Source organism: Pinus tabuliformis, chromosome J (genome assembly GCF_031772625.1).
Source record: "Pinus tabuliformis cultivar Carrire ecotype Pingquan chromosome J, CPIR1, whole genome shotgun sequence".
NCBI classification, from domain to species: Eukaryota; Viridiplantae; Streptophyta; class Pinopsida; order Pinales; family Pinaceae; genus Pinus; species Pinus tabuliformis.
In genome coordinates this window covers 281,149,637-281,176,649 of record NC_142295.1, presented here as the reverse complement: position 1 = coordinate 281,176,649, position 27,013 = coordinate 281,149,637, and the positions used below count along the sequence as shown (strand labels likewise).

At 39.6% G+C, this 27,013-nt stretch overlaps 1 protein-coding gene across 1 annotated transcript; it reads right to left on the bottom strand.

The window, feature by feature from the left end:
• Positions 1 to 1,974: 1,974 nt before the first annotated feature.
• LOC149226877 (cytokinin dehydrogenase 7-like) lies at positions 1,975 to 27,013 on the bottom strand. Its single transcript, XM_089380332.1, has 4 exons — positions 26,749 to 27,013; positions 21,574 to 21,635; positions 2,366 to 2,628; positions 1,975 to 2,284 (listed from the first exon to the last, which is right to left on the bottom strand). Exons 1-4 carry the CDS (start codon positions 27,011 to 27,013, stop codon positions 1,975 to 1,977), a joined length of 900 nt encoding a protein of 299 aa, XP_089236458.1.

The following is a 27,013-nucleotide window of genomic DNA, read 5'->3' as shown; positions in this document are numbered from 1 at the left end:
TCGCCACAGACAAAAATCTGTATTACCTGCCATGCCACGCCACGTCAGCTCTCCAGAATCAGTAGGTTCCGTGGAAAGGAAGGAATTAGAGATTACATGGTCCCGTTGGAAGCCCACAAAAAGACATAAAGAGATTTTGGAAGACCTCTTCAGACAAGGGCATCGTAACCCTAGTCGCTCTCGAATAAATGAGATTACTACTCTACTCAAGCAACACGGTAAAGTAGAAGCAAAAAATGTGTTTTATTGGTTTCAGAATACTCAAGCACGCAGCAAGAGGAAACAGAAATTGAAGACCTGTCCGACGCAGTGATCTCGATTTGAATCAATGCGTCAGGTTCTGAATGAAAAAGATACTGTGAAAAGCTTGGAGGGCGAAACCTGTTCTCCTCCAACTAAGGGTAAACTATAGTTACTTTGTTTTTTAAACAGTCTTAAGCGTTTCCATTTTTAGTTGCTTACTTACACTGTAGCCATGTTTGTCTATGTTCAGCTGATGGCATGATCGTGGATTATACAAAGCATATGGCCCAGTTCTCACCTCAGGTAGCGACAATCTAATGTGCAGCTTGTTATTCTCTTCCCTTTTTTTATTGTTAAATCTAGGTTTCACATATGTTTTTCGCTCTCTGATTCATTATCCACGTATTTTAGATTATGGTCCAGGAAACCACAAATTCACCAGAATCAGCCAACACAAAAGCTCATACCTATTGATTTGTCATCGAAAAAACATTTGCAATCTGTTGGGGTCGAAACGTTCTCAGAACCCGATCATTTCACATACAATATGGGGAACAAAGAAGCCCATAGAAAAGATGGATGGCTGCACCATTTTACAGACCCTCGCAGAAGTAACTGTTAAGCTCCATTAATTTAACACAAAAGCTGCCTTGATTTATGGAGTTGCAGCTTTTCTTAACTTATGGAAACCAACTGCAGTAGTTTCCTTAAGTTAAGAAAATCAACTGCAATTACTAAATTAATAAATGGGAGCTACTAAAGTGGTCCATTACTTTGATCTCATCTCTACCTTGATTTGCGGTTTTTCTAACACATGGCATTTAGAAGCTTGATGGAAGCTTAGCTATATGTTTCTCTGTTGGTCCCCAAGCTCATATCTCAACCCCCTTCAGTTCTACACCATCTAGCTGAGATAGCAGAGCTCGGAAGTGCCTTCAGAATTTTGTGTTCTTTTGTTTGGACAGAAGCTGGAGTGCTGAAGGAGAAGCTGGAGTGCTGAAGGAAAAGCTTGTGGACTGTGGCCTGCATCAATACATCACCAATGGCTGGAGGTAACTCGTATCCCTGGGCAATAAGGTTTAATGATTCTTTGAGTTTATTCCGCATGCAGAATCATTGCTGAATTGGTAGAATGTCTAACAGTTGGTATCAGAGCCTGAATTTACTTCTGCCTTGGTGTGCGATTCGAATAGCATTAGAAAATTTATTTATGAAGATTGCGCAACCATTAGAATCATATATTCGACCCACGGTTTGCGCAAAATTTCGGATGCATGCCTGAAACGAATAGAAAACATATAAAGTTATCTCGGAAACTATTTTTTACTTATATCAAGTCATGTTTAATACAAATATGAATATAACACTTTATAGATTCATGGGAAACTCGGAATCCAACAGATAATCTTTATTTTAAAAATAGCGAAAGTGTCTGCAATCATATTTCAACTTGCCCAACAGGAAAAATTCCGTCTATGTTGGACCAGTAATTCGGTCCTGAATAGAAGTGTCAGCAACTTTTTCAATTTGCCCGACCAAAAATTCAGTCATGTTTGGAAAGTAAATGGTGCTGAAGAGTATATCCATGAAAGGAAAAATCTTTTGCAAACTTCCATTCACACTAGTTTTCCAATATAATTGAGGGATAGAATTCGGGGTCCCATTATATCTTTGGACTATATATATTTACCAGTAGCGTTTTTTCACTGTAGTAACTAGCGCTAGCGCTAGTCAAGATCTGGAAAAGATTGTTTGGCCTGGAGCAAGAATCGCTCGAGGATCGAACTTGCGTTTCCTCTCCACGAATTGGTCCCACTTCTTACCGAAATGTTTCTTCCACTCTCCATTCGTTTTGTAATGAGTAAGATATTGTATCATTTCAATGCCCTCCCTTACGCATATTCCAAGAATCTCCACATTCTCTGCGAATATGCTCTCTATGGAATTAGCACCTGGTGAATTTGGATGAATAAAACGTAGAATTCCCACCAAGTAGAAGATCTCTTCATCAGGCACAGCTGTAGACATTCGAGAATCCCACCTGCAAAGATAACAACATATTTTGGATTAGTATTGTTAACAAGTTAATCACAGGGTGGAAGAGGGAGATATGCATATTTACTTGTTTCTGTTCAGAGGATATAGGAGGATGGGTCCTCCTATGCCATGTTTAAGAATTCCTTTCAAAACCTTGCTATCGAAACGTGAGATTTGAGATTTCGGTATGAAGAGATTTAGCCAGGGATGAGGAGCATCCCACATTCCAGTGGCTCTGGCCGAGATCTCTTCCCTATGTACACGGTTAAGAAAAGCGAAATATGATATGTCAATGTCACAATTCGAACCTTTTATGAAACTCAGAGGAGCCAGCATGGTGTCGAATTTCTGCAAAACTTTCAGAGTTCAGAGTGTTTACAATTTTACTGCGTTGAAACTATTGAGAAACAATTTTAGGGTTTATGTAAAAGAACACTGTGATCATCTAATCAAACCTTTTTCAAGGTCGTGAAATCAGTGGTATTATGATAATATAACGCCACCTCCGGGCAATACAGAACTGGGCCTGAATTTGGAGGGATGAGTGATGGGTGGAGGGACGTGTCAGTGGTTTCTATCATGCAACTATAATTAGACCAATCAAGTTACGTTTAGATTAAATCTGTGAATTTTGTGCTTTTCTTGGCTTTTATTGTCAAGGTTGGTATTGCCTCAATGAAAATTTCTACACTTTTGTATCTATTGCCATCATAAATTTGCAGTTGGGTAGGGATTCCTTCGACTGCTTGGGGTAAGGTGTATTGAATATGCAGATTTATCCAAACCCATCTAAACCTGGGTTTAATATGACATGCACCTCGAGGGCAAAAAGTTACATGATGTGTATTGTTTTCTAGTGGGAGCTATGAACCCCAAGGCGTTTTAATATGGTATATATTTTGATTATGTTTTTATAGTTTGGTTATAATTTATATAGTTAATTTGGATAACTATATAAAATCAACAATGCAAAATGCAAAGTAAGTTTTACATTGAACTTACATTTATGAACATTTGTAATTAAAGAGAAATAAGAAATGGTTTATTTCTCATTTGGGCATTCAGTTTATGAACATTTGTGATTGAAGAGAAATAAGAAATGGTTTATTTCTCATTTGGGCATTCAGTTTTGATTCTATGTTTATTTCGCATGAAGTTCAGATTTAGCGTTGTTGAAAATTAAGTTTTTGTGAGCAAAATAGCTTGTTTGCTGGTCTCTTTTGTTGTTTTATAAACTTAAGGACGGAGCCTGAAGTCAAGCCAGCTAGTCTTCGAACTGCATTTGCTATGCAAATGCAAAGTAGATCAAAGCTGATTCAGTCAATCTTCGGGTTAAGTTTATAAATTGAACAATCAATTTGTAGTCATTTTCAGTAAAGCTGACTGCTTTTGATTTTGCTGGAGAATTATTACAGTTATATGGAGTTTATTAAAATGTCATTTTGACTTACTCTTTCAGTAAACATTATTTTTCTCCCTGGTTAAGTTTTGTTTATGCAACAAAATTAATGTCTAGTGATCCATGTAATTTTAATTAATTAGAGAGTAGCCACAACATCTTTAATTAAATAAAATTATATATTGATTGGCAAGATCACATAAAGATTATTTAGACATTAAATTGTAATTAATTACACTGAATATAATAAATTTTATCCCACAGGAATTTTTATTATATTTATGTGATTAATTAGGATAAAATTTCATAACCTACCCACAGGAGTTATGAATTAATAAGTTTTATCATAAAGTTGTATTGAATCTGTTTGAATTGAAAATTCAGCCCAAAGGCAATTTTCATGTCATTTGATTCAATTCTTTTTAGCATGTTTTACATTGGTAAAACGTGAAAGATCATAAAATTTTGTTGAATCTGCTTGAATTGAAAATTTAGCCCACAGGCAATTTTCATGTCATTTGATTCAATTCTTTTTAGCATGTTTTACATTGGTAAAACGTGAAAGATCATAAAGTTTTGTTGAATCTGCTTGAATTGAAAATTTAGCCCACAGGCAATTTTCATGTCATTTGATTCAATTCTTTTTAGCATGTTTTACATTGGTAAAACGTGAAAGATCATAAAGTTTTGTTGAATCTGCTTGAATTGAAAATTTAGCCCACAGGCAATTTTCATGTCATTTGATTCAATTCTTTTTAGCATGTTTTACATTGGTAAAACGTGAAAGATCATAAAGTTTTATTGAATCTGCTTGAATTGAAAATTTAGCCCACAGGCAATTTTCATGTCATTTGATTCAATTCTTTTTAGCATGTTTTACATTGGTAAAACATGAAAGTTCATAAAGTTTTATTGAATCTGTTTGAGTTGAAAATTTAGCCCACAGGCAATTTTCATGTCATTTGATTCAATTCTTTTTACCATGTTTTACATTGGTAGAACATGAAAGTTTATTAAGCCTCAACATAAGCATGTGATTCTTTATTTTGATGCAGTAGTACAACCTGCAAATTTCTCTGAAATTCGTTCTGACATTCCCGAACTTGAGGAAGTAATCTCGTTTGTTTGTTATGAATCTAATATGGTTAATGTTAATAGCCAGTGAGAAGTGAGCAAAGCATCTTATCAGGAAACAATATGGGCTCGCATGTGGAAGCTATAAGAACATGTTATTTAACTTTAAGTAGTGGCTTTGTTTTGGAGTTAGAAAAGACCTTTTATGTTCCAAGTTTTTCTAGAAACTTGATTTCAGTTTCAAGGCTTGTACCTTTTGGACATTCCTTAAACTTTTCAGAAGAATCTTTCAGTCTATTCTATAAATCTGATTATGTTGGGAATGGTATTTTGTCTAATGGTCTTTACTGCATTAATTACAAAACAATGTCACATATGATTCAATGCATGTTCACACTGGTACTAAAAGATGATGATTAATAACACTTCTTCATGAATAACACATCTTCATTGATTCCCCTCTAGTCATGGTGAGCAATTGGTTTGCAAGCTCAAGAAGTCATTGTATGGTTTAAAACAAGCATCCCGCCAATGGTATTTGAAATTCCATAGTGTAATTTCTTCTTTTGGTTTTGTAGAAAACATTATGGATCAATGTATATACCTGAAGGTTAGTGGGAGTAAAATTTGTTTCTTGTTTTACAAATGGATGACCTTTTTGCTAGCAACCAATGATAAGGGTTTGCTACATGAGGTGAGACAATTCCTCTCTAAAAGTTTGATATGAAGGATATAGGTGAGGCATCTTATGTCATTGGCATTAAGATCCATAGAGACAGATTTCGAGGCATCTTGGGTCTGTCCCAGGAAACTTATATTAATAAAAAATTTAGAGAGATTTCAGATGAAGGATTGTTCACCAAGTATAGCTCCCATTGTGAAGGGTGATAGGTTCAATTTGAACCAATGCTCGAAGAACGACTTAGAAAGGGAACAAATGAAGAACATTCCATATGCTTCTGCTGTCGGAAGCCTAATGTAGGAATGTTGGGACGAAGTCAGAGTGATCCAGGTTTAGACCACTGGAGAGCTGCAAAGAAAGTAATGAGGTACCTTCAAGGGACCAAAGACTACATGCTTATGTATATCCTGTTTGAGGCTGCTTTACATGGTGTATGGCTTAAGAATTTCATTTCTGGGCTTAGAATTATGGATTCTATATCTAAGCCATTGAGAATATATTGTGATAATTCAGCTGCTGGTTTTATGGCTAAAAAAGTGGGAGTCGAAATAAACACATCGACATTAAGATTTTAGCTATAAGGGAACGTGTTAAAGAAAATAAAGTGGTCATTGAGCACGTCAGCACTGAGTTAATGATCAATGATCCTTTGACTAAGGGCATGCCACAGTTAATTTCAAGGATCATGTATTGAATATGAGACTTGGTTCCATTATGCAGTTTTTCATTGTATGGACAATGTTAATGAAATTCTTAATTATTGTGATGTTTTTTCTCATATTATGTGCACCTTAAGTTGATTTGAGAAAATTCATTTAAGAAGGACCAAGAATAAACATAGGGTTTATTCATTAAGATATTGTTGCCACATAAATTATAATAAGAATAGATGCATAGTAATACATGGAAGATAATACTCGTCATAAGAGGACTTATCGCCATGATTCATGTATCTATTACTTAATACAGATTATAAATGGTTTTTAAGTTGAGACATTAAGTTTGGAAGTATGGACCAAGTGGGAGAATGTTAAGCTCCATTAATTTAACACAAAAGCTGCCTTGATTTATGGAGTTGCAGCTTTTCTTAACTTATGGAAACCAACTGCAGTAGTTTCCTTAAGTTAAGAAAATCAACTGCAATTACTAAATTAATAAATGGGAGCTACTAAAGTGGTCCATTACTTTGATCTCATCTCTACCTTGATTTGTGGTTTTTCTAACACATAGCATTTAGAAGCTTGATGGAAGCTTAGCTATATGTTTATCTGTTGGTCCCCAAGCTCATATCTCAACCCCCTTTAGTTCTACACCATCTAGCTGAGATAGCAGAGCTCGGAAGTGCCTTCAGAATTTTGTGTTCTTTTGTTTGGACAGAAGATGGAGTGCTGAAGGAGAAGCTGGAGTGCTGAAGGAAAAGCTTGTGGACTGTGGCCTGCATCAATACATCACCAATGGCTGGAGGTAACTCGTATCCCTGGGCAATAAGGTTTAATGATTCTTTGAGTTTATTCCGCATGCATAATCATTGCTGAATTGGTAGAATGTCTAACAGTAACATCATGACGAATTGTGCAGCTGCCCAGGAACATGAGAAAAGAGAGGAATTGTTGGAGTTGTTTCCTTTGCATCCGGATGGTGAGCTCAGGTCCAAGTGCAACAGTAGTTTGAACGGTGAACAAAAAACCAACAACCTGAAGTTGGGTGGTGGTGTATTCTTGTCATTAAAGTTTGTGCCTTAGATACAAACGAATTGCATACTCAAAGTTTACCCCTATTTTATTCATTTCCATGATCATAAATCCCGTCCAATCCGTTAACAAATTTTGTCATTTGAAATGTACGTTGAGGTTTGCTTTATCATACAATCTAAATAAATCAAACAATCTCAGCGTTTTACTTGAATAAAGAAATGCATCTTCCACTTTTATGACAAATATCTTCATTCTCTCCATTCATAACCATTTTGAGTTTACTAACGTGGGGAAACAAAAATATTTTTGAGGTTCGCAATGTTGCAAAATAAAATGTTTTGGCAAGATTAGAGGGTTACATTATTAGTTCAAGTTTATCCTTAATCTGGATAGCATGAATACACAATTTGCCTAAACCTAATTTCATAAAAAGGTTTGATTTTCATTGTGGAACTTGAATAATTTTCCTAAACCTAATTTCATAAAAAGGTTTGATTTTTACTATGCAACTTGAATTGACCAGAGGAAGTGTGCATTTGCTAAATGAAGCATACCACATTACTCTAGAAGATGCAGAAGCAATTTTGCTTGCAAATGGAGAAAACTTACACCATAGTTTTCTCTCAAACTCATCTCTACAAACTTTTTAATAGCATGAAATTTTTTGTAAACCTTCATTATTTATAATCCCAACCACCAATAGACTTAGGTTTTGTAATTTTTTTCTATTTTTACATTATAGTTGTTCTCTTTTTGAAAATGGTGAGGATAGTCATTATCTACCTTTTTCATCTCCGTTTGACATTTGTCCTTCTGCCCTTCTCACATGTATAAAATTTAACTTAAGAAAAAAAAGGAATTACACATCTTATTGTAAAATGGACCATTTTACTAAATAATTTTTTCTCTATATAAAAAGAATGTTATAAATAATAATGAAGAACTTATTATAATCTAAAATCCCTAGGAAATTGGTGGGTGTGGGAGCTAGTTGGAATTTATTTAGTTTTAAGATTATGGCTAAATTAGATATTAAATTCATATATGAGATTTTTTAATTTAAAGTTTATAAAGGTATATATATTTTAATCTTTTTTGAATTTGAACCTATAACATTTTACCAAAAAAATACATACTACTTTGTATATATAATTTGTTAATATGAAATTGATATTTATAATTTCTTCATTCTACATACAAAACAAATATATGTAAAATAAACAATTCAATAGTCATATAATATATTTAGTAGGTACTGCAAGGTTGGAATTTGATGGGCAAATTGCCCGTCATGGGATGATTTGCCCTTGAAATATAGGTTAAAAAATTACAAAACCTTAAAAAATCTCCCTTGAAACTATGTATATATATTTAGTAGGCACGACACGGTTGGAATTTGACAGCGCCCATCATCGGGTGATTTTCCCTTGAAATACAGGTTAAAAAATTACAAAACCCTCAAAAATCTCCCTTGAAACTATGAAAATAGGTTGGAAACTCTGAAAAAATTCAAATTTGAAGCGCTAGTCTTTTTTGAAATTCCAACCCTAGTAGGTAGTCCTTCGGGCTCTGTATTGTCTACCTTTTTCTTCTCCATTTGACATTTGTCCTTCATGTTTTGACATGGGTCAATTTTAACTAAAGAAAAAAAAAAGAATTACACATCTTATTGTAATATGGACCATTTTTCCGAATAAAATTTTCTTATATATGAATGAGTGTTATAAATAATAATTAGGAACTTAGCATGGAGGAACTTATTAGAATTGGAATAATCTCAAATCCCTGTGAAATTGGAGGGTGGGGAACCACACTAATCTAATTTTTTAAATTTATTAAAAGTAATGGACCATTTTGTTAATTCAATTAAATTTAAGTTTGTTATTTATTTATTTTTAATGTTTTTGTAAAAGAATAATAATAATAATAATAATGATAATTTAATTTTAAGGTTTATATATTTTTAATCCTCTTTGAATTTAAATTTGTACCAATTTACCAAAGAAATACATACTCTTAATGGTATATATATATATATATATATATATATAATTTCTCTCAACAATTCAATAACATGAAAATTTTCCAAACTATAAATGCATATCATATACTTAGTAGGTGCTCCTCATTGCCTACCTTTTCCATCTCCATTTGACATTTGTCCTTTTGCTATTTTGACATGGGTCGACTTTAACTTAAAAAAAAAAGGGAATTACACATCTTATTGTAAAATGGACCATTTTGTAAATAAAATTTTCTTATACATAAATGAATGTTATAAATAATAATGAGGAACTTATCATGGAGGAACTTATTAGAATTGGAATAATCTCAAATCCCTAAGAAATTGGTCACATACACGAAACTAATTTTTAAATTTATTAAAAGTAATGGACCATTTTGCTAATTGAATTAATTTTCAATATCTAATTTAAGTCTATTGTTCACATTGTTGCAAAAAACTAGAACCTCCAGGAAGACATATAAAACACACGCTCCCCAAAAGGACTAAGTTGTTTCTCTATCATCATCACAGTATCAAAAAAACCATAAGAGAAATAACATAGTAGGGCCTCCCCAACATTGGAGAAAACAATCATCCTGTAAATAAGTTTTACATCAATGTTTGATGAAATAGATTGAGTATCCATACAAAAATGCAAAAAGTATATTGTAAGCATAATTAGAAAAACAAAAACATAAAAGTAAAGCTTTGATGGTACTCCAAGGTTTGTATAGAAGATAAAAGGTATCATCTCATTTGATATAGGGTGGTTGATTCGACACACGAATCAAACCATCCTCATATGTTGATTCTCTCCAAGTGCCTAGATCCTATTTTAGACCTTCCTTAGAAAGGAAATATATTATGGTGTCCAGCTCCCTGTAGGTGTGAAAAACAACTATGTAATGAAAAATCATTTTAATTTGTAAAATTTCCTGAATAATTGGGAACAGAATGTAGTTTTGACACCTTTGACTCTCATTAATCCAATTAATAACATTTAACGAATCTTCAAAGATTTGCACACAATAAATCCATAAGTCCATGATCCAGTACAACAATAGTTTCAGCGTTTGGAGCTCTGCAAATTTGTTTGTTCCTTCCCCAAGGATTTCCAGTACCTGCGTTCTTTATGATAAATGACTAGTCTTGCCCCACATCTATTTTGAGCAGTCGATGCTCTGTCAAAATAAGCCTAGGTTATAAGAGGGTTTATCTATTCTTCCTTTATGATTCAGGAGATTTGTGGGGAAGTAGTCAATGGGAGGAGAGAAAAAAATGATGTGTATTCGACTGCAATGAGGTATGGTGCCAAAGGGACATCCATAAATATCCATTTATTTCTAGCCAACCAAATGCCCCAGGAGATGATGGGTGGAATATTTTTGGATTTTCCTCTTGATTTTCTTGCCACCAGCGTTTCCAAGCCTCCATGAGAGACTACCCTCTCCAGCCCCACCTGATTCCCATGAGATTCAATGCAAGCTCCCAAACTTTTGAAGTGAAAGGATAGACTAGGAAAACATGGTTTGTAGTTTCTTCTAAATTTTTGCAAAGTGTACACCATCTAGGTCCATTCTTGTTCCTTTTATGTAGATTAGCCCACGTAGGAACTTTACTCCTAAGGAGACACCAAAAGAGAAACCTTTCTTTTGTTGGGCACTTTAGCTGTGAGAGGGATCTCCACAACCATTGCTGGCCTCCCTGTAATCTTCTTTCAATTTGGTAATCGTAGCCATATTTTGGGGAGTATAGGCCATTTGGGGAATGTACACACCGAAGCTCATCTGGACAGTATCTTAACCTGATATTTGATCAAATAATGTCTCTAATGAAGGACTTCCATATACCTCTCCAGCACAGATGAATTTGAATGGCTTCAGTAGTTTTCCAACCTTGTTTCCAAAGAGAGGACTCTTTAGGGGTCGCAATCTGGTTAAGGGAGGAACTCCTTGATCTCCCTTGGGAGAGAAAATTGTTCATTGTATCCCACCCATGGATCATCCCCTATTCTTACTTCTTCCCCATTCCTAGCCATCCAAGCCAACCCTTCTTAAATTATGCCAATTGATTCTAGAGTAGCCTTCCATATTAATGATGCACTAGCTAGTTTTTTAGTTACTCTCCAAATCCACTCCTTCATAGGTTCAGGGTCTATATATTTTCTTTACAACCACTCTCCAAATGTTTTCCTTTGTTATCGGCCTCCATACCGATTTTTCCGCTAGTGGGAATATGAGAATGGGGAGATCCTTAATACCCCATCCTATCCAAGCCTTTGGGATGGTTATTTTGTCCCAAGCAACCTATGGAAGGACACCCTCATTTTTTGAACCGACTCACATAAACTACCCACACAGTTTCCTGATCTGATCTAAAATTCCTTTTGGTACCCATGTGAGGGCAATCCAATAAACTAGAATGGCCATTAGAACTGATTTGATTAGTACCAACCTATCAGCCCTTGAAAGCCACTTATAGCTCTAGTGTTTAAACCTCTTTTCAACTTTTTGCAGCAGCGAGTGCCAGTCATGTTTTCTATAGTTATCTGGCTTAAGGTGAAAGCCTAATTATTTGAAGTTTTCAATCATAGGCATTTCTGGATAAGGGAGGCTTGTAGTGAGTCTCTTTATCTCCACCACCGAGCAACCATCATAAACTATGCAATATTTCTTCTTGTTTATGCTCATTCCCGTAGCTTTTAATAAAAGATCAAGTGTGATTTTCATTTTTTAGATGTCTTCTCTCATCCCATTACTGAACAAGAGGATATCATCTAGAAAAAGGAGATGGGTAATGGAAAAATTTGTAGCTACTGTGATCCCTTTTATCTCCCTTTTGTGCTTTGCTGGAATGATTAGCTGACTAAGAACTTCAGTTGCTAGTAAGAACAACAAGGATGGCAGGGGGCATCCATGCCTTAGCCCTCTCTGGCTATGAAAAAAGGGGGAAGCAACTCCATTGATAAGTATGGAAAATCTTACATTTGTAATTCATCCCATGACCTAATTTATGAAACCAATTTTGAACCGTAGATCGATTACAAGTAGGTGAAGGTATATCCAAATAATTTTTTCATAGGCCTTTGATAGATGTATCTTTACAATGAACTCTTTTTTCTTGCTCCTTTTCATACCATGCATGGATTCCTGAGCAACTCCGATGGCTTCATGTATCTTTCTCCCATCCAAGAATCTGAATTGTTCTCTTGAGATGTCCTTGGAGAGGATGGGTTTTAGGCATAGAAATATAATTTTGCTATGATTTTATAGATACAATTACAAAGATAAATAGGCCCAAATTCCTCAAAATGCTTTGGATCATCAGTTTTAGGGATGAGGGTTATGAAATTTGAGTTAGATGGTTCATGTATTGATCCTCTAACTCTTGATTCATCCACCACGCTAGTTAATTCATCCCCCATAAGCTCAAAAAAGTGTTGGAAGAGTTCTACCGTCCATCCATCAGGCCCCAAACTCTTATCCTTCTGCATTTTTTTGAGAATTCCTTCGGCTTCTCCCTTTGTAGCAAATGTCATTATCATATCATTTTCCTCTTATTCCACACATCTGGGAAACAATTGAGCCACTTGAATAGCCTTTGGTGGCTTCTTTTGGAGCTATAAACATGCCTTTAAAGTGGTCCTTACTTAGGCCTACTATCTCATCAAAGGATTTTTCTATTCATCCCTTAGATCATTGCATTTCCTAGATAGTATTGCAATTCTTCCTATATTTCACATAATTTTGAAATAATTTTGTGTTTTCATCACTAAATGGGAGCCATATTGCTATGCTTTTGAGACTCTACTGCTCCTCCATTCCTCTCAATATATTACTTTCTGAAATTTCCAGTTGTTTGATTCTTTCCTTTTTGACTTGTGTCTCATAGCCATCCACCTCTGGACTTTTGAGGGTCTCAATTGTTTCCTTTATATGTTAAAGTGCGACCTCTTCCCTATTCATTTTCTCCTTTTTCCCTTTTCCCATGCTATTGTTTCCTGTTTCAACCGTTTGAGTTTTCTCATGAAAATATCGGCTGATGACATGCCCTGATCATCAGTTGCAAACCTCCATGTTTCATTAACTAAGGTATTATATGCAAGGTCTTTTAGCCATTTAGGATTGAATTTAAAATGGGAGGCTGGATTTCTATAAGAACATTTCAGTTCGAGGATAGTAGGAAAATGATTAGAATCACCACTAGATCCAATCCATTGTCTGAATAAAGTTAAGTTGTTGACCAAATCCTCCATCATCAGAAACTTGTCCAATCTCTTAGCAACCTGAGCCTCTCCCATTCACTGATTCCTCCAAGTGGGTTGGGATTTTATAAATTTTACATCAATGAGCTTCCCCGTCATGAGTTTATTTTCAAAGTAGCCAACCAGAGTGTGTGCTTGAACATGAGGCCCCCAAGTCTCTGACATGCCTAGAGAGAAGTTCATATCCCCTCCCATCACCAAATTTGAGGCCTTCATGAAGGATTTAATAAATAAAGAGTTACAAAATGTGACACTATACTGACAAAAACCATATACATTCAGGATATTTAGCTCTAATCCAAGTTTAGAAGAGTAAATCTCGACCCCCAATATTTGATCCAATCTTGAGGAATTTAGGAGTTTTATGTGTTGGCTTGATGGGGCCTGACCCAGGTTCGGAGTTATTTAGCCAAAAAAATTCCTACACTACTGGCCCTTTTAGCATCACCCCACGGGGCATGGACTGAAGTCTCACCCGAAGTAGTATGGGGGGATGTTGGAACCAAGTTTCTGCACCCTTGAGATGTTTGAGGTGTCGATTTAGTCCAACAATGCCTACCTTCGCGCAGGTCACTTTGCGCACTATACTGACCTGCAAGACCTTCACGATCTGTTACAATCACCTTCACATAGCCCTAACCAGGGGTTAAGGTGCTTTCGCGCTACTATGGCAGTGATGTGCGCTATTTCCCCAAACTATACCAGGAATCTTACTTATCTTCTTAAAGATCTTAGTTAACTACGCATAAATAGATACTTTATCTCAAATTCACTTAATTAACATAGTCACATACGTTTGCACATCATATAAATAGTAGAAATGCAATTCATACCCAATACATTCAATGCAAAAAACAAGAAATAAATACACAGGAATGGTATAAAACTTCTCTTTATTAATGCTTCCAACTGTTACAGACTTTACTCACTCTACGCACTCAGCTGTAGGGGTCCACGTACTCAGCTGTGGACTACTAGGCCTCTGTGCACTTAGCTACAAAGCCTTCTCCTACTCTACGACCCAAACTAGACTTTACGCTCTAGATAAAACTCAACTCTTCATCCTTAGATTTTTCTTATTTTTTCCACTATTTTTCTATAGTTGACATTACATTACAAAATTAAGGGCGGACAACCCTATGACTCATTTACAAGCTACGCGCTCCGTGCCCACAAAATCCAGAGTCTTTACATCGAAGTTACAATATGTGACCAAAATCTGGGCTCTAAGCCCTAAAACTTCCCTTGGGGGATCTCGTGCCCAGCAAGCCCCCAACACAAACATCGATTCTCGCCCTCAAGTCACTCTATTGGTGCGGATATCTTTGTGTGAATACCTCCCAATTCTGCTCGGATCGCTGCAAGATCGACAGTGCACTCAGCGGCTTCCTGTTGCGATTCCTGAATGCATTGTTCAGAAACCGCTGTAATTGATCTGCTTCCCTGAACCTGTTGCTATGTGCCCTCTATCTGCGTGAGATTTGCTTCAATAGTGGTTGTAATGACAAACGCCTCATCAATCCATGGATGTATGCGTGCCTTCAGAATGGCTTCCTTATGTCGAGAAAAATCCACCTGCTCCTTGAGTGCTTTTTCCTTCTGCATCCATGCAAGCCTTTGTGTAAGGGCAACTGTCTGCATGGTCGCTTCTATCTCATCATATTTCTGCTGCAGCTCGCGCGCCTTTGTTACTAAGTGTTGTATGTTTGGGTCCTCCTGTAGAATGGTGAGAACCTCGAATGACTCTTTAAATAGCCTGGTGTAGTCTTTCACTATGCTGTTGACCTCTACTATGGCCGTTGTAATCACACTGGCGTGCTGTTCCTTAACCTCTGGCAGTGTTGAAGGCCGTGCCTTCAATTGTATCTTGGTTATCTAAAAGTTTAGCTCCAGCTAAACCTTGGCCATCTCTTCCTTAGCCTCGAGCACCCCTACTGCTAGTTTCCGGATGTGCACCTTCGCTGGTTCCTCTGCTTGGATGGCTAGTTCTGGGACCATCTGCCAAGCTTCGTCGACTACCTGCATAATCTATCGGTTCTGTGCCACTACCTCGTTGCACTGCAGGCTCACCTGTTCGATGTTGATGCGATGCTTGCTCATGACCTCGAGCGCATGACCCTTCCTAGATCACAGTTCTACAGTAACTCCCTCCTGCAAAACATAGAGCATCTCCCGAGGGAGCGCAACCATGTTTATCCCGATCCCCTTTAAATGGCCGACCATAGGCCTGTCGGCCTCATTTTTTGTCACAAGTGCTCCCTTTGGTAGTACTATGGTATTGGTCATGTGGACGCGCAACATTTCCTTAGTCGCTGCCATTCCTAGTGCGAGGTTGGTTGACATAGTACCAACCCGTGGAGTGTGCACCTGCAACTCCTGTATCTGCATTCGGAGGGCCCTGAACACCATCTGGTGTTCCTCCGCAAACTGCTGGAGGGCCTTCGCGGTGATGTTCCTCACCGTCTTCCTAGTGTCATGTAGATCCCCCTTAGTGAGGGTGATCGGGTCGAAAGAAGTCTTTGAGGCCTTTGACTTCTTCTGTAGCCCTACCTGTTCTCTTGGGCAATGCTATTTCAACTGTTTGGACACCATCTATGGGTCCGCGCCACCTTCCTCTAGATCCGTTTCCTGTTCGGGCAAAGGCGACTTCTAGCCTTTGCACTCCTTCTCTGCTGCCTTCTGCTACTCTTTTTCAGCCTTCGCAGCGTTGCGCACCTCCTGCCACTTGGATGCTGATACTTCGTTGCTTCTCTTCTCTGCCAACTACGCCATCTACAGTTTTTCCTCCTCCTTTTTCCTCTGTGCAATGGACTTCTCCGCTTCCACCGTAGAGCTGGCTAGAGCACACCACTCTAGCGGCCATGAATCAAGGATAGTGAATATGACATCGTCTGTCACCAGATAAGGTAGCTCCTTCCATGCCTTCGTGGGGTCCTTCGTTGCCCTAATGTACATGTGGTGAAAGTCTGCCTTGAACTCCGCAAAGCTCTGCAGATTGTTATAAACTGTGGGCGATAACCGTGGCTTGAAGTTAATCCCTATTCTGATGTTCATCTGCATGAACACCCGGAATATCTTGTTGTCTCTGATCCTCTGTGCATCTCTGGTTTTGGAAGATCCTACGCAATCGCTGTGAACTGACTGTCCTTAGGATATTCCCAAGCCACCAGCACTATGGATAGTAGAAGCCATGCATAGTGGAAAGTTTTCCCCTGCTTGTGTGCCTCGCTATAGTTCTCCAGGAACTCTCTACACAGGTAGTATGCCTAGTTAAATTGGACCCCTTCTGCGCATTGCATGACAAGCGCAACCACTGGTGTGGGCACCTCATCCGCGTGGCACTTCCACATAACATTCCCAGCTAGTATCTGTGTCATGACTTTGACCACCACATTGTTGATGCTGAAGATCATGTACACTCTTTTCTTCTTCTCCAACTTCAAATTTTTCTTCATGGCCTCTACAATGACCAACTCATCACTTTTACCCTCTGAGATATTCATTGGATCCTCCCCTTTGCAAGGGATCTGGGTAATTCTGTGAATCAGATGATCTGTGATGGGGATGGGCTCCTCCAGCCACAAACACCCATCATGCACCAGGCAGAGCAGCTACCTGATGAACAAAATAGTCACTGGGGTGCGATGGTAATGCGGCACCCAGAGCATGTTTAACAATCCTGCTTTCTCTACGCCTCGCAACCACTAGTGCGGCTCGAACTCTATAACTCTCGGCGATGTGTTTTTGTTCTGCGCATGAGCTACATGGTTGTCAAATGTGGGAATTTCTTATGGTCTTCGATATCCCAAACCTCAAATTTTAATACCAATACTCGCCCCAAGTGTGCTCTGTCAAAAATGGTGTCCTTAAGGAGTAGCGTGGTCTACAGAGAACTCTTTCTCTCATCTAGGTCCTTGGGCACCCTTGCTTTCCCCTTCTGTGGAGGAACATACACGGGTAACCTGGTCAGAGAGTCCACACCATAGGTTTCCACCTCCATCTCTACATCATCTTCCTCCTCTACCAGGATTTCTTCAAAGTCTTCCTCCTCCTCACCAGCTTCCAAATTGATCACCTTCCCCTTTTCTTCCATGGTGAGCCTTGTTCTTAACGAATTCCTGGGGGACACGCACACCGGTACCATAGGCTACTTGCCTTTCTGGGTCTCAACGTGCGCTTGTGCGGTCTCCTCAGCGGTCATTGCTCCGGTATCCATGGGTTCTTCAGGCACTGCCATACTGCTATTCCACAATTCTCTTAACGACTCGGGTAAGTGCTCAAACAATGCCTTCAACTTCAAAAGATCAAAAAAATTTGGGTTCATGAATCTCTGGGTGTGCAATAACTGAATTCTCAAATGGCCAAGTGTTGTTTGTTGGGCATCCCTTTGCAATTCATAGTACCTTTTGAATTCAAATTTGACTGTTCCCCCCATTTTCGGTCCATTAATGCTCCCTTGGTGGTAGATTTTCCCAAATCTAGCCCATAAAGTTCACCTTAAATTCCTGCCACCCGCTCCATTTAGTCTCAAACCAAGCATCACATCGTGAATAGTGACTGTAACGACCACTTTCCAGCCAACTCGTGTGGTAGCGCAACTACCCTTACGCTGTCGTAGACCCTGTGACACTTCGCTACTGTGCGCTTTCCTGTCATCGTGAAGTTCCTGGGTAGAGTAGTTTATAGTCCTGCGCCTCCTTTCAGCTGCCTCGAGCACTAAGACTGTGCTTCCTACGGCTAGTCAGATGGTTGAGCCACATGCGTATAGCTTCAAACGACTGCCATTGACATTTCTTGGGAAGAGTTCTCCATTTAACTTTACCAACTGCACCACGCCAACATCTATGATTTCCTTAATAACATATGGTCCCAGCCAATGCATTCTGAGTTTCCCCAAGAATTGATCAAAATTACTATCATATAGAAACACCAAATCATTTTCCTTGAAGGTGCGTAACTTAATATGTTGATCATGCCAGACCTTTTCGTGCTACTTTTGTACCTACTGGTGAAATCCAACCAAAAGTTGTTCTTCTTTGAGCTTCTCCAACTGCGTGAGCCTCTCCTCTAGGGTTCCACGGTCCATCATACCTGTGAGTGCTACTATGCGTAGACTAGGCATGATGTACTCCATAGGCATTACAGCTTCCACTCCATAAACAAGCCAGAAAGGTGTCTGTCCCGTTAGTTTCTTGTATGTCATCCTATAAGCCCATAATACTATGGGTACATACAGGTCCCAATCAATTTGCTGCTTATTACATACCTTGGTCAGCGTAGTCTCTAGCACTTTGTTAAACACTTCTACTGTCCCATTAGCTTGTAGGTGATACGGTGTGCTTTTCTGATGATACACCTGAAACTTTTCTATCAGCGCGCTGATTGTCTCGTTCAGGAAATGTGTGCCGCGATTGCTCATCAAGATCTTCGTACATCCAAATCATGTCAATATGTGTTCAAACAGAAACTTCGCGGTCGTTGCGGCTGTGCAATCTTTTACCGGCTATGCTTTTGCCCAACAAGTTAGGTACTCTGTCGTAGTGATAATATATCTTGCGCTTGTCTTTCCCTGAGGTTTAATAGGTCCTACAAAGTCGATCACCCACTTTTCAAAAGGCTGCAACGTCATTTGCAGATTCAAAGGCATCTCATCCATCCATGATGGTTTACCCATTCTTTGACATAAATCACAAGCCTTGCAATGTGCTTCTGAATATTGATGAAGGGTTAGCCATCACAACCCTGCATGGAGAATCTTTTGCGCGGTCACTCTCCCTACAAAATGTCCTCTTGCAGCGCCCCCATGAGCATCTGTGAGGATATTGCTTCGTTCAAATTCAGGTACATACCTTCATAGTATCTTATCATTCTCCATCTTATATATGTGCCCCACAATGACAGATAAATCTGTCATGTGCACCACAAGTTCCTTCTTTTGCTGGACAGAGTACCCTTTCAGCACAGTTCCATTTGTGAGAAAGTGAATTTTATCTTCAAAATGTCCATCCGCTATGCACACACCAAAAAGCTGTGTGTTAGATAATCCTTCCTCTAGATTAGTAGGTTCCTGTCCTGTCTCAATGCGCAACAGGTGATCTGGTCCCGCGCTTAATCATCCATGATTCACAACAACTTCAAAATAATATTCTTGGAAGAATAAAAGCCATCTTCATATGCGCCTCCCAACACAGGCTTATTGACCAAGTATTTCAACGCAGAATGATTTGTATACATCTTGAGGTGTCTCCCTAGAAGGTAGTGTCCATACTCCTGGAGTGCATACACCATAGCTAGTCCCTCGCGTTTAATGGTGGAATAATTCTTTTTTACTTTAGATAATCTCCGACTAGTGAATGTAATAAGGTGATCTAAGCCTTCTCCACCCTCCTGTGTTAGTACTGCCCCCAACACTATGCTCAACGTGTCAAGATGGACATGAAAATCTTTCTTATAATTTGGGAAGACCAGAATCAACGTAGTGACCATCTTTTCTTTCAATACATCCAGGCTTTCCTTACAGTCATCGTTCCAACAGAACGTGATATCCTTTTTCAATAGCTTTTCCATCGACATGGTGATATAGGCATAGCTTTTGATGAACTTCTTGTAGTACCTCGTATTCCCTAGAGTAGCGTGCAGCTGTTTCACACTCTACGGAGCTTGCAAATTCAGAATCACTGCGATTTTCATGGGGTCTACCATCAACTCTTGTCTACAAACCACATGCCCCAAGAGGTTCCCAAAAGGAACAAGGAACATACACTTTTTGAGCTTGAGCATGATTTGGCATCTTCGGCATGTATCCACCATCAAGCACAGGTTTGCTACATGGCACCTAACCAACCCAAATATAGTCTAATCATCAAAATAGACCTCCAAGAAATTATGAATATATTCCCTGAATGTCACAACAATTACGTGTAAAAAGATAGCAAGGGCATTCTTCAATCCAAATGGCATGACAATATATTGAAAGCAACCCCACTCAGTCACAAAGGTTGTCTTGCTCCTATCTTCTGGCACAATTTTGATCTGGTGGTACCTTGAGAACCCATCAGTGAAAGAATATGCTTCCTAGCCGCCTACATTGTCCAACACCTCATCTATGAACGAAGTTGGGAATGGATCAGGTACATACGCGTTGTTCAACTTTCTAAGATCCACGTATATTCTTATTTCTTCCAGCTACTTCTTCTCTTGTACCACCATCGGGCTTACCAAATCAGATTCCTCCATGGGCTCGATGATGCCTGTCGCAAGCATCTTATCTAGTTCTACATGAACCTTCTCCTTGTATTTCGAATTTAAGTGATACAGCCTCTACTTAACTGGCTTCGCGTCGGGTTTTAACGTGATCTTCATTACCCCTAAATCTCTGATTATTCCCTTCAAATACATAAACTTGGTCGAGAATAGGTCATGATATTCGCGGAGTAATTCAACGACCTTATCCACCATCGGGCCATCCTAATAGTATCTAATCTTTACAATTTTAGGTTCCACCTCCATACCAATATTCACCTGCTTAGTCTTCACCAGCGTGGTTATGTCAGGGTTCTCAATCTGTGGTCCCTGAACCTCGTGGTGGCCTTCAGTTTTGGGAACGTTAATCTTCCACGAATCTTTGTCTTCTTCTTCAACAATTACATTATAATATTCTAGCACGCACGTCAACTGAGTAGCCCATTCAGGCTAAATCAATTCTACTAGCTCCTGTGGTATCCTAAAGATGGCTGCATTTACCTCTTGTAACACTTCATCAATACTGTCCCATTCATCCTCAAAACTGAAGGTCATCACGAACCCTTCACGTAGAACGTCCCATTCACCTGTCCCATGTTGGAGCTCTATTTCTATATACCAGTTCATTAGTAAAACATCCAAAGTATGATAGAACATGTCTACCCACTCAGGCTGTGGCTTCTCCCCATAAGCCTGTGCCCATTTGGCCAGATGTGTGCATGGATCATCCTGCCCATTGTACATATCTGTCAGTCGCACCCTAGGCTTCCCAAATCGTAAGCACATCATTCCCCTACACTCGCGCCAGTTGTGAAAGATCCGTTTATGCATACCCCACCACCTCGTGGGCGTAGCGCGCAGTAGCCAATCCAAGGCCTGGAAGCATTGCTTTTCTGGCACCTCCCTTTTGAATTTATTCAAGAAGTTGTCTACCTCACTTAGGCCATCATAAGCAGGCAGGTCTCTTACTTCTATTGATACACAGCGCATCGACCCTGTCATCATATTACAATTCAATGTAGTTACCTCATGTAACCAATTTTTCCATCGCTCTGTGTCGTCATCTGAATCTGACGTACAGGAGATTTCGTACTCCCATGCAATCCGCCCATCCGTAGTGGGATTCACCTAGTCCTGGTTTTGCTTTGTTACCTTATAGATGCAGTCCAAATCATCATCACTTTCATAGTCGCGCACTCGCTTTGTATAGCGTGATACTTCCGTAGGGCCCAGGGGTATAACTATGTGTAGTGAATTCTTCTCAAAAATCATCTTGTGCTTCTTTAGATTAATCACCCTATTCATGCCAGTGGCCCAATCAATTCCTAATAGCATGGGGTAGGGATTGTTGTCATCAACAATCTCTATCACTTCAAAGTCTACTAGCACACTCGCTCCCTCAATGTCCACAATTATGCCCTATAATCGCCCCATGGGTATTATTTTTTGTTGTTTCACCATTCATAGTTGAATAGGAGACCATTGCAGCATAGGTCTCCCCATTCGCTCCCATGTCTGATTCAACAGAACTTTTGCATTCGACCCTAAATCTAGAATTACTTGGTCCATTCCATATTCTCCAATTTTCGCGGTTAGTCTCATTTCTCTTCCCATTCTTGTCTTATGTTTTCCGATCTTCTGGACTACACGTGGTTCTCCTGGCGCGGTCCCAGCGCATCTGTTAATGAGTTCTTGTAACCCTTTTACCGCCTTACTGTCGCATAGTAGCTTCATACATGTTTCCAGGAATGTTGTGAGCATGGATGGGTCCATCTCCGACTCTGGTTAATATTTTCTTCCTGAAGTGGAGGCATCAGTGAAGTTCTTCTTAGCTTCCATGAAGGTTTCCCAAGCGCGCTAAAAATCAAACTCTGCTTCCTTCGTTGGAGCTTTGCGAACCCAAGTACTATCCTGTAGTTGTTTTCCTTTGTCATCTCCCGTCACGATTCCACTTCGGAGCACAATGTTTACATTTGGGTCTTCCTCGCGCAGCTTAGACCTCATCATCTGTAGGTTATGAGTTGGGGGAGGCGGTAGTGCTGCTTTGTCACGTATCCTAGCTATCAGCGTAGGAAAATCTTTGGTCTCATGATCAAACAAGTTGCAATACAAACATAACAGGCACATTGGGTTTGTACAATCACGGGCATAATGTCCTGGCCCTCTACAATTGTAGCATATCAACTGTCCGCGACCTCTTCTAGGTCCCCCTCCGCCTCGGCCTCGTCCGCACCCCTGAAATCCTGTTTGCGCCACTCCTTCATTCTAGTCTAGGGGTCACGATTTGACGTGAACTCTGTAGGTGGGAGTTCTATCCATCATCAACTCATAGCTTCTACAAGTGCGCTCATTATGTCCCATCGACCTACAAAAGTTGCAGAACAATTGCTGCGAATTTTGTGTATACTTTTGTAACAAATGGAAATTGTCCGTAGCATGTTTTCCACCTATTTGACAAATCGAGCACCACAAAGTAGGCACAGTGCTAGGTCGTACTTGCGCTTCTAACCTTAATGGCATCGGTCCTCCTCCTATGAGGTAATTCGTGAAAATCGAGCAATTCTCCTTGTCATGACCTTGACCTTTGCATTTTACGTGCCACACCTCTTCGCAGACTTCTGGTCGATCCATCCTGTCCTGTTTTAGACTGTACATCTTCAGGCATAGATTCTTCAGCTGGGCATGGATCTGCTAAACTCTTAAGTTAGGATCCTACTTCGGGGTCTCATGCAGCCTCATCGTGAACTCTAAGGCCTCTGCTTGAGTCGTTCACTTCTATTGTGATAGTGCACTCCTCAGATGTGGTTTTAGTGATGCTACAAACCATTCACGATGTTGTCCATCCGTCAGATTCATATTAGCTTTGTGAATTGTACACTTTAGCCTCTGATCCAACTCCCAAGGAGTCTCGCCTGGTAGCATTGAAATCTCTTTGAATCCAATGATCGACTGTGCTTTAGACTTCGGCATGCTAAATTCTCTGTTTAGTGCTGCTTGGAAATCTGCGATTCCTGCATTTGGATTATAATTGGAGTGCTTAATATACTAGGTCAACGCGCGGTCCTGTAGGGCACTAACCAGTGTCACTTTATTTATATTGTCATCTGTAACTCCTTGTGCTTCCCATATGGCTCTTACAATGAACCAAAATTAGTCTGGATCCTCATTTCCCAATCTCTTGAACACATGCAACTTCACTGTGCTTGCCATATTGAATCGTGGTGGTGGCGGAGGTCGTAAGGGTGAAGATGGAGGTGATGGAGGCGAAGCTGGTGGACGTGTGGGTGGGGGTTGTATTTGCGGAATTCTTTTTCTTATCAAATGGATTGCACTTCGTGGCGAGACCTTCACGAGCTCTTCCTCGTCCCCTCGTGGAGGTGAAATCAGGGGGCTAGATTCTGGTCCCTTATTTCCTTCGTTCCTATAAGTTTTTCCACTTCACGTAGCCCCAAACATCAAGGTAACTACCTAACCCTCTTTTCGCACAATAGCATTTTAATCCAAGTATTCAGAGACATTACATACTTACCTCGTGGTCCTTTGAGAAAGTGTTGCTATGCCTCGCTTTAGCTGACTGAGGTGTCAACCACAAACTCCGTAATGAATCCTCCTATAATTCGATCGAGCCAATGATCAACGGAGCATGCGATCTTATCCTCTAATGCTTCCAACCTTATTACTAATTCTAGGGTCGACACAATAGGATTGTTGAGTTTCCACCTTCCTTGACTATTTGCTAGCTTCGCAATCCACTCGTACAACTTAGTAGGGAAAGACGTGAAGAATATTTTGTGGATCTCTGTGTGCAAGTAGTAGTCTAACCACTCTTCTTTTGGTAGTCGTGGGTTCCTATTTTCCTGCACTGCGAACTCGTGAATTCGTTTGTCCAACCAGCCTTAAATTTCCTTCTTAGTTGGATTCCAATGATACGACATCAGACATATCTCATGCAGATTCAATCCCGGCAATGGAACCATTTGTTGGCTTGATGGGGCCTTACCCAGGTTCAAAGTTATTTAGCCAAAAAAATCCCTACACTACTAGCGCTTTCACCATTAGCCCATTAGGTGTGGACTGAAGTCTCACCCGAAGTGTTGGAACCAAGTTTCCACACCCTCGAGATGTTTGAGGTGTCGATTTAGTCCAACTGTGCCTAACTATGTGCAGGTCACTTCGTGCATTGTGCTGACTTGCGAGACCTTCGTGATCTATTATAATCACCTTTGCGCAGCCCTAACTAGGGGCTGAGCTGCTTTCGCGCTACTATGGCAGAAACTTGCGCTATTTCCCCAAACTATACCGTGGATCTTACTTATCTTCTTAAAGATCTTAGATAACTTCGTGTAAATAGATACTTTATCTCACATTCACTGAATTAACACAGTCACATACGTTCGCGCATCATATAAATAGTAGAAATGCAATTCATACCCAATGCATTCAATGCAGAAAATAGAAAATAAATACTGAGGAATGGTATAAAACTTCTCTTTATTAATGCTTTCAACTATTAGAAACTCGACTCGCCCTGCGCATTCAGCTGTAGGGGTCTGCGCACTCAGCTACGAACTACTAGGCCTCTGTGCACTCAATTGCAGAGCCTTCTCCTACTCTACAACTCAAACTAGGCTTTACGCTCTAGATACAACTCAACTATTCATCCTTAGGTTTTTCTTATTTTTTCCATTATTGATTTAGAGTCTTTACATCGAAGTTAGAATTTGTGACCAAAATCTGGGCTCTAAGCCCCAAAAATTCCCTTGGGGGATCCCGCGCCCAACATTATGTTTTTGTCATTTCTTCCCACCACAAGCCCACTCGATCTTCCTTTGGTACCCAAGGTCACAAATAACCATCTAGGCATCCTTTTGCATAGAGATTCCTTCAGCACATCTCCATCCCCTAGGGCTTCTTATGAAAAAATAATATTCTGACAAAGATATTTGAATAATTCCATAAGGGCTAGCCTTTTATAGCTGCTATAAAAACCTTTACAATTGAAGGAAGGGATGATAATTTATAAACCACCTCAAGGGGCTGCGCTTCTCTAAGTTCCCCTTGTAAAGAAAGTTGTTTCCCATATGCTATGTCCAACTTGGATTTCAACTGGGCTTTTGAGAGATTTGATTTTCTACCTCTATATTTTTGGGGCACAGAGGGCTCCCGAGGACTCCCCAACCCACCCATGGAGTCAGGCATGAGTTATTTTTTGTCCCTAGGTGGAAGGTTATAGTGAGGTCCCGTCGAAAATGAGGGCACAGGTAGTTGGTTGGGAAACACGAAGGAGGAGGGAACCTCGAGGATAAGGACAAGGATTGATGATTCTATTCAACAAATTGGATATTTCACACTTGGAATTCATAGAGGATAATAAATGCCTGGAGGGACCAAGCCATGATACAACGTAATAAAAAGAAATCAGTGATTCAGATTCAGAGATAATGGAGGGTAAAGGAATACCAACTAGTTGAGACGTTGGTTCAGTATGTATTACTTTGTTTTGAGCCTCTTAATGTTGCTCGCTTCCTGACCTATCTTGATTCCCTTGAAGACTAGGCATCGTTTCCTCAATCTCCATTTCATATGTATCAAGATTCCTCTAAAAACCCTTAATCACTACTTGTCTTGCTTCCTCCCCCTCCATTGCCCCCTGCTCATTAGTCCTCGAATTTCCCTTCTGACACCTTCTCCTACAAAACCCCAATGGAGAATACCTTGCCAGATGACCATGTTTATGACAATAGTGGCATTAGAAAGAAAATTCTTCATAATCAATTATATGAGAATGTGTATACCCCTAGATCTGGAAGTTGATTTTTTCCGCTAAACCCTCCCTTGGCTTCAATTTTACCCTTAAGTGAGCCATAATTCTATTATTTGTTTCCAAACATGTCATGTTTTCTTCCAGGAATGTTCCTAAGTCATTCTCGATGGCCCTCAATACATCCTTTGTCCATAACTAAGAAGGCAGTGTCGAGAGTCGTACCAAGACCAAAATCTGCTCCAGTTTTTCCCTTTACACATCAAATAATGGTTTCCATTTTTTAAAAAATATGGGAGAAATCGTGAAACACTAATTTCGCTCGAGCACCCATTCCAACATCTCACCTTTGCTGAAGCGAACAATGCACCAACCTCTAGCTAATATAGTCACTTCTACCTGGGCCTCCAGTGCTCGTTTCCATTCCTTGTCAATGCATTCAAGTATATATGGAGCCAAATAACATCTTCCTTTGGCTCTCCCAACTAAGATCAACTCTGAGGCTTCCATGGCCTTATCCAACTGGATATCAAATCCAAGAACTAGTTTGGGAGATTCTGAATCTTTCTTATTACTTTCCCCTTTTTCGTTTTTCTCCTCTGGTTTGGCCAT

Bases quoted from the DNA above. Each gene is read 5' to 3' on its own strand.
- LOC149226877 (XM_089380332.1), bottom strand. From the start codon at position 27,013: ATGGCCAAACCAGAGGAGAAAAACGAAAAAGGGGAAAGTAATAAGAAA. The intron at 21,636-26,748 runs GTGAGATGTTGG...ATATGATGACAG, and splicing joins CATTGTTCGCTTCAGCAAAG to GGTCGATGCGCTGTGTATCA. The intron at 2,629-21,573 runs GTAGACAACTTC...AAAGTTTTGCAG, and splicing joins CTTATGATGGCCTAAGTGAG to AAATTCGACACCATGCTGGC.